We start from the raw sequence: 8,489 nt of genomic DNA on the forward strand, positions 1-8,489 counted from the left end.
ACAAAAGGATATAGCAGGAGAACACTTGTCATACCACTAACCCCACTGTCAGACCACTAGAAGTATGAGTAATGTATTTCAGAACTTTCCTTCTTATAAAAGTGTTTTGTTAAAAAGCTATTGTAAACTTTTGTTTAAAGTACTACTAGGAACAAGTCAAGGAGCTACAAGAAGTGAGTGGTGCTTTATAAATCACAAAAGGTGTGAGGCTACCTTAATAATAGTATGATTAGTCTACTGACCTTTCAACTATTCAGCTTGAAATATGGTTTATAGTAATTCCTGAAAGTAAACAAATCAAATGATCCAATTTACTATACCAGTAAACCTTTGGTATAAGGGGCAAAATAAAAATCACCCCTATTATGTGTAATAGTAGCTAAAATGAATGACCATTCTGTCAAGAAAAAGCAGGAAGAGGGGGGAGAAAGTGGCTGCACTATGGACAAAACCCTAGTTGTCAATAGACTTCTCAAAGTTAGCCTATTCCACACACATAAACAGACACTCATTGTGGTTATTTATATATAGCTGATTAGAGAGGCAACTAAGACTATAAATTACACAGAAGGTGCTGAAGGTGTTGAGCTACATCAGTAAAGGGAATTTCCTCACCTGGGAATTCCCTATACCAATGAACTCCACCCCTATCCTATAGCTGATTAATAGTATGAACTCAGGTTTATCATTAATGACAAAGCAAATGAAACTATCATAATCATATTTGTTTTATGCAGTTTCCAAAGCTAGTCCAATAGAAAAAGAATGGTAAGTGACCCACTCAAATTTATATATAATATATATATACACACACATACATACACACATATATATGAATATATATATATATTATAAATACATAAATAATATATAAATATATGTTTTATATATATATTTGCTTATGGATCTTTGCCACCCTCCCTAGAGCACAAAGATCTTTCCAAAAAAGAAAGGAAAGGCTGGCATTCCGTTATGTATCCTTAAGCTAAATTTTAAAATTAAACACAGAGTTAAATGATAGATTTGCTTTCTATTCCAGACTGGATGCAATTGATTTTAACTGACTAAATTATCTGATCTCTGCCAAGAATTTTATTTCATTAAGAAAATGATATTATGGAGCATCTGAGATCATAGAGCAGACTAAACAGAATGCCAGAGAAGTTCTGAGTGCACCCCACAGTGAAGGTTTGATTATTTGCAGATGGAATATGTAGGGGGGAAAAAAATCTAAATCGGAGGAAAATTCTATAATATGATTCTGTGAATTGTACTCTCAGACTTTCCTATCACTTCTGCCTTTGTGTTTAATAGAGCAGAGATTTAAGACATTAGGTGATATTTGTTATCCTGAAATTTTTTTAAAGGAAAGAATCACCTTTCTGCCTTAGAGGAAATATTAAGCTACCACCACCCTAGACAAGAAAAAAAAAAAGGAAACATTGATACCACAATAGACTCTAGTATGTCAATTGTCAACACTGACATTATTTGGCTAGTCCTCAAATACTCACCAAGAAACTAATTTAAATCAATCTCCTTTGGGAAAGCCAATTGTTCACTATGCACAACAATTGGTCCAAGATCAATCAGTGGACATGAGATCAATTAAAACCAGCTTAAGTTTTTGAAGAGGGATAATTCACACAACTTGAGTTAAATCTCTATTCATTTCAATACTCCCACAATGCAACCCTTAAGCTTCATTTGTAAAGCAGAAACATTACTACTATCACCCTACACTGTCTAGCCAGCACTTTAAGTAGTTCCACATTTAATTAAAGACACAGTATATCCTTTGTTGGCATAGATAGTGTGGTCACTTTTAAGACTGCAGTCATTTTAGCCAAAAAACTTGGCATTTTGGAAAGCCATCTGTTAGAGAAAATATAAAAACTAAATCATTGTTGAGGTAAAAAAAATGCTATCCTAAAATTTGCATGTGCTTGAAAGCAACAATCCCTGCACATTTGAATTTCATGAAGACTAAAGAGCAGTTTGGCAAAATTACTACCATACACTTTGGATCAGCTTTTTCAAATGCCATCACTTAAGCATATCTTAGATAGCTGAGACACCAAACTGTATTCTACACTAAGATAGGGGGGCAGGAAATAAGGTTGTGCTTCAGATACTTAAATTAAAACATAAAAACTATAGAAAATGAACTTCTTTATCTAAAGTGCAGTATCATTTTTGTCCACATGAGTGCTGTAATGACATACTCCATTCCACTGAACCCAATCTAACATATACCAAAGCTTGCTAGCCTCTCACTACTCAAATAAAATGAAATAGCAGATTTGATATTTGGTACTCTTTTGAAATTATCAAAAGATGTCAGTTAGTAAGACAACTTACTTAATGAAAAATCTTTCCAAGTTTTTTAATGAAGCTCTGTCAAAACTTCAGTTAACATCACTATAGATAATAGCCACAGAAGATAACATGCCAGTTTTTATTATGAAAACCTCCTTAACCCTTAGTTATATACTATCAGGAGCTCTCCTGAAGTATAATGACAACTTTTATTTTATCAGTGCTCTGAAATATTGCTTTTTTTGAGAATGGAGGGTGGGAGTGCTTACCAGCTAAATGCATGATACTTCCCCTCCCCCCAAGGCGACTATTTCCTAATTTTCAAAAATCCTACCTTAAAGTTTATCAGGTTGAAAAGCAGTTATCATTAAAGAGGCCATGTGTAGAATGTGAAACATAAAACCGAATTTTAAAAAAAAAGTCACTCCAGGCAAGAGCTAGAAGGCCATCAAGCCTTTAGGCAATTGCCCATAGGTGGGAACAGCTTAACGACATCCTGAGCAAGGTTCAAAAAGTCCAACGAGATAAGACGGCTCCAAAATCTGGATGCAAAAAGCTTGAATCCCAAGTGAGTTATAAACAAATCACCTCACAGGTTGGGCGAGACGTTTATATCCCAGGAAAATCAAGACCTATTAACCCAGAAGCATTCGCCCCAAGATGCATGTTGCCTGCGTCTAAGTACTGAGTTACTGGACAAAGACAGCTCTCTCAGGGAACCTGAAAAGTACGTTTGAGGCTCTACACAATCTCCATTGCATCCCAAGGGGAAGACAATCGAGCCCACCAGGACCTGGAGACTCATCTCACCCTCCCAGGCCCCAGAGCTTCAGGATTAACGGCAATCACAGCACCACCTGAAGAAACCACCAGCCTCCCTCCTCAGAGCAGGGCAGAAAGAGCCCCGGCGATTTCCACGAAATTAGTCAGCTGTTCTTCCCAGCATCCTCGAAGTGCAGTTTGGTGAAGAAAGCATTAAGCACCAGGGCTGAGAAAGGGAACTGGTAGAATCAGAGAACCGTAGTGAAAAAGATAACTTAGTTGGGCTCGCTTTATAATCGAATTCTAAAGTGCATTCTGACATGGGAAGATGAGGGGACGACAGAGAAAGCAGGCAATTCTGATTATGATACTTCATTTATGAGTGCAATTAGGGAGTTTCCCCAAGGGTTACTATTGTACTTTCAAAGTTACACCAGGTCTCTACTTGAAATATAAACCTTTGATCCCTATTCTAACAAGTCAGAGAAAGATTTCTTTCTGGTATTTCCAACCTGTTCCTGCTTCCCGAGATTTAAATGGGCGATGCTCGTTTCGCTTCGCGGGCCCCAAGATTGCTCCCTAACAGCTTGCCACCGTGCTGAATGCCTGCGTGGTGCACACCTGGTGGAGTGACCTGGCCCTGAAAGCAGCTCATTAGGGCCTTCAGGCAAAAGGGGAAACACCAGGTAGGGGAGAAAGCCTCACAGAATAAGATTGGGAAAGAGAATACATCAGTGGGGGAAAAGGATGAGTAGCCAAATTCAGGGGAAGGTATAAATCCGTTTACTCGACTTGCGCAAAGATGGGATCACTTTTCTTTCTCAGAGCGGGGCTGCAATAATAAAAGCTAGGGGAGACGGGTAGCTGCGCCACCTTTCCGAGACGGGGAAGCGCAGTGCAACCCGCCCCCTCCCAGAGCTGAGAATAGAGGAATGGGGGGTGAAGGTGGGGGTGAGGATGAAGAACGCCACAGTGTGGACCATCTGAGGACCAAGAAGCCTGAGTATGGTTGAGGGTTGAATAATACCTCCCATCGGAGCGCCCGTCCCTCCGCCTCCTCCCACCCGACACTACACATCCCTCCTTCTGGGCAATACCGACCTCGCTTACTGCGTCTCCAGCGGTTGGCTTGGCAGTGACCGTAATCCATGCAGTTCAGGATGATAAGGGCAAAAGAGAAGAGGCGAAACTGCATCTGGGCGGTTGGGTTGGGGGAAGACACTCCTCTCAAAGTCCGAGAACAGGAGGGATCATCAGAGGAGCCCGGCACCGCTGGCGAGGCTGGGGTAGAGATAGTGAATCTTTGCTAGCCGGTGGGAAGTGGTTCCAACAGTCAGGCAGGCGCTACCACAGAGAGGAGTAACAAACCCTAAAGTCCAACAGCATCTCCGTCCTGGGAATCTACAAGATTGGGAGGCAAGAAAGGGTGGTTTTTGGCAAGGGAAGAGGAGCAAAGGAAGGGGGTGGGAGGTAAGGCAGGAAGACAGAGAGGCGTCTGTACATTTGAATCAACCAACTATTCTCTTTAAGGGGGAGCACCCTAAAAGGCTGATCAATTTTCTCTTATTATTGGGATGAAACACTCTGAACATGAGAGTTTTACTAAGTTAAGGAACAGTTCTAGCTAGACCCAACTAAGCCTCGGGAGTTGCCTTAAATCAGAGCGCGGAGCAACTTCCACGAGATGATTGCAATCAAGGGAATCTCATTGGAAACCTCTGCGGAGCCGACGTCCTAGAAAAGGCATGAGGAGAAAAAGAAACGCTCACTTGGGAACGGAAAGGGGGGAAAAGCAATAAGGAGCGCCTACATTCTTATGCAAGCCCCTCTACCCTGTACCCATTTTAAGTTCAAAGCTGGGGTACCCCACAGAGGGGTGGGAGCCAAAGCGCTCCGGCAGAAAACAACTTACCTTCACAGAGGACCAAGCAGCACGAGGACTCTCAGGCATAATGCTGCATCCCGGTGTCAGGCAGGGCAGCCTGCTCAAAAACACGTGGGCTGGAGGAAAAAAAAAAAAGTTTGCTAGACGCCCGTGCGCTGGAAGAGCCTCACAGGCTAGACAGTAAGAGCCGCTAAGTCAGTCCTGCCTCTCCAGCGGGCGAGCGAGCTTACAGCTAGCTCCTGTCTACGCGAATTGGGCTCTCAGAATGGAATGAAGCGGCGGGGCATGTGCGGCTGCGTCCCCAGCCACTGCCGCTACGTCCCAGCCAATGCCCCCCACCACGAAACCTAAAAGGGGGTGTATCTCAGCTTGGTTCCTCCCCACCCCCAGCTAAGTCTTCTTTCCCCTCTGCCTTTTCTTTGACCGTCACTATGTGCGTGACTCTAGATTTTTTTTCCCCCTAAGTTGGGCGAAGAAACAGCCCTAACACTGAGCGATGGGAAATAGGGTGAGCGAGATTTCGAATAGAGATGCAATGGGTTTGTGGCAGGGGGTTGATGCTTCAATAAGTAGGTGGTGCTGTGTTCCACAGCATCTCAGGGTTTTCTCTGCCCAGAATCCCCCAGGTCCTAAAGACCGAAAATCTTTGGTTTCCCTGAGGTCCTAAAGCACGATGATAGCTCTTCAGAGATCTGAGCCCCTTGCGGGATTCTTCTAGACCCCTGATCCCAAGGGTCAGAAAACTACAAGACAGAAAAGCAGCAGCGTTGGTCGCTGACCTACAGCCGCAGGACCCACTTCGCCTCTCCTGCAAATCAGACTTCACAGGGCGCTTATACGCTGGAGGCGATTGCCTCCCATCTCTCAATTGCCTCTCTTTCTACAGGGGACCCAACTACAAATCGGTTCATTTTTTTGTTCCGAAATTCCCAGAAGCAGTGTTTCATCTCCCATGTAGGGTTTAAAATTGGGCCGTCTCGGTGGGTCTTACATCTGTGCTTTCGTTTGTTTATACTCCGTGAAGCTCTAAGAAAGGGCTGGGAGATACAGTATATTTTCAGTTTAGAGAATGACGAAGAGCCTCCTTTAATAAGTTTAAAAAGAAAATAAAAGAAAGGATTTTACTTTAAGATTCATCTTCCTTTTCAAGGATCTCAATGTTCTTTTTTCTCATCCAGTCTCTTCAGGTAAGCTCCTTGAGTACGAGGACTGGTTTTGGTTTTTGCCTGACACATGAAGGCATAAATGTTTGTGGAAATGATTTGTTGAATGGACTTGTCTCTGTTTTTCCCCCATTGGAAATTTTAAAGTATATCAGCCAACAGCCATTCATTAAGCACCTACTTCATGTCAGCCACTGTATCAAGAGTAGGTGATAAAAAGGAGGAAAAAAAATTAAAGTCTCTTCCCTCAAGAAGCCTACATTCTATACGTAAAATTTTACACACAAATGTGTCTATGTGTGTGTAATTATATAATAGGTGTGTATTTTCCTTCATAACTGAATATTCACCAAGTCTTATTCCCCTCAGGCAAAAAATAAAAGTGAACTTTTAGAATCATAGATCTAGAAGGGACTTCAGAGGCTATCCAGTCCAAATCCCACATTTTGTAGTTTGGAGGAAACTGAGTCCCAGAGAGGTTGTGACTTGCCCAACAGGAAATAGGTTGAAAGTGTGAGAGGGAGGATTATATTCTGATTCTAAAGCCAGTGTTCTTTCTACTATATCACAATGGCTCCCTTGAAAGGTTTACTTAACAAAAATTTATTTACTACTGTATTAGGTGTTCTATTCATTTAATAAATTCAATTTAGCTTCCTCTGTAAAATGGTTCTTTTCTAGCTTTAATCTGTGATTCAATGTCACAAACGTTTTTTGAGTAGCAATTACATTCAATTCAATTCAATGAATAAGATGTGGTCCTTTCTGTCCAAGAGCATGCAGTCCAATAGGAGAGAATAAGATGTGTCCAAAATTGAATATAATACAAAGTGGAATATAATGCCAGAGGCACAAAGTTCCAGGAAGGTTCACAGAAAGGATACAACATCACCCTTGGATTTTCTACTGTGTATTGTGTCTGCCATTCTAGGTAAGGGTTGATTCACATAATGAGTGAAGGGCTGGGAAGGTTGCAATAGGAAAAGCATCACATTTGAAGTAGGGACACAAATTCCAACATGAGTATTGAAATGTACTATTTGTGTTACCTAGGGTTTGTAACTTAACCTTTCTGGATCTCATTTTCTTCATTTGTAAAATGAGGAGGTTAGACAAGTTGCCTTCTAAGAAACCTTCTAACTCAACATCCATGATCTTCTCCTTAAGTCTATGATGGACACTCCGTAAAGATAATACAGGTGCTTTGCTATGATGCTCTCAAAGATCTGTTCTCTTATCATTGTGGCTATTCCCTCTAATGATACAGGTTGAAAGCCATCCTATATGACGGTCTTCCATGTCTTCCCATAAATTCATACACAGGGTGCCCATTCCGTATGGTGGGGGGGGTTAGGGGGGTGGAGGGAGGTTCTTCAAGTTCTTACCATTACATGGACATCAATGGAGAACAAAAGTTATTCATCAGTTGTCCCTTGTTCTTGACACATGGACCAGCCCACCTTTTTTTTTCTTCCAGTTATATATTTCTTTGATTACATCTTTTATACCTGAGATGTCAAACGTGTGACTGGGTCATCATATGTAGCTCATAACACTCCCAGGTGCAGCCTGAATCAGATTAAAATGTAATTGCTAAATACTTCACAATATAAATTAAAATAGAGATTAACTTAATATGTGGTTTTTTTAAGTCACTATGTGGCTGGCACAGGTTCTTATATATGATTTAGTGGCCCCTATTCTATTTTAATTTGACTCCACTGCTTTATACCACTTCTGTAAAAGTCCTCATTTGTAATTTGTTACAGCCTGCTCATGTTCATCATGCACCTCTCCTTTGCCCTCAGGGTGATCCTCAACTTCAATTCTTTGAAGACTAGTATTCCTTGCCTTGCAGCAATAACAACACTATCATTGCAGTAACTAGTTGTTGTAACATTATTTTAGTAATTAATTTATCTTACCTTCAGCTTTTGGGTAAATTTGGGGTCTTTGTCAACTTAGGACAAGGATTTAGAAATTCTAAGTGTTGACACTAAAATAGGTACCTATTGACTTTTTAACTGATCAGTTGGCCTACTGATTTCAAATGTAATAAATTTACCATTTTAAATTATTAATATCCTGATAACAATGAAACAAACTACCTCACTGTTATTTCAGTAATATGTACTTTGGAATGCACCCTATGCACTAAGTTGGTTTTACTGACCCCTGTTTTGTAAGTAAGCCCAGTCCTCAGGCTTGACCATGCTCACATGTAACTTTGCAAAACCCAATGCCCAAATAAAGAATCTATTTCTTAGCTCACTAAACTATACTGCCTCTTAGATGGCAGAATTGAGGCATAATTTGTACCAAATTCTTCTTTTTGTAGAGGGTCAGTTTTCTTGAAATGG

At 41.0% G+C, this 8,489-nt stretch overlaps 1 protein-coding gene across 1 annotated transcript in view; it reads right to left on the bottom strand.

Moving 5' to 3' along the window:
- Positions 1-5,506, bottom strand: part of RSPO2 (R-spondin 2) — a 259,264-nt gene extending 253,758 nt beyond the window's left edge. The window contains exons 1-2 of the mRNA XM_020970219.2: positions 4,994-5,506; positions 4,183-4,482 (exon numbers count right to left, since the gene is read on the bottom strand). Of these exons, the coding sequence (XP_020825878.1) occupies positions 4,183-4,276 (94 nt within the window). The 5' untranslated portion in view covers positions 4,277-4,482; positions 4,994-5,506. The remainder of the gene's footprint in view (positions 1-4,182; positions 4,483-4,993) is intronic.
- Between the last annotated feature and the right edge of the window lie 2,983 nt (positions 5,507-8,489).

The sequence above is a fragment of the Phascolarctos cinereus genome, unplaced genomic scaffold, assembly GCF_003287225.1.
Source record: "Phascolarctos cinereus isolate Bilbo 61053 unplaced genomic scaffold, phaCin_HiC Scaffold_4;HRSCAF=312, whole genome shotgun sequence".
NCBI classification, from domain to species: domain Eukaryota; kingdom Metazoa; phylum Chordata; class Mammalia; order Diprotodontia; family Phascolarctidae; genus Phascolarctos; species Phascolarctos cinereus.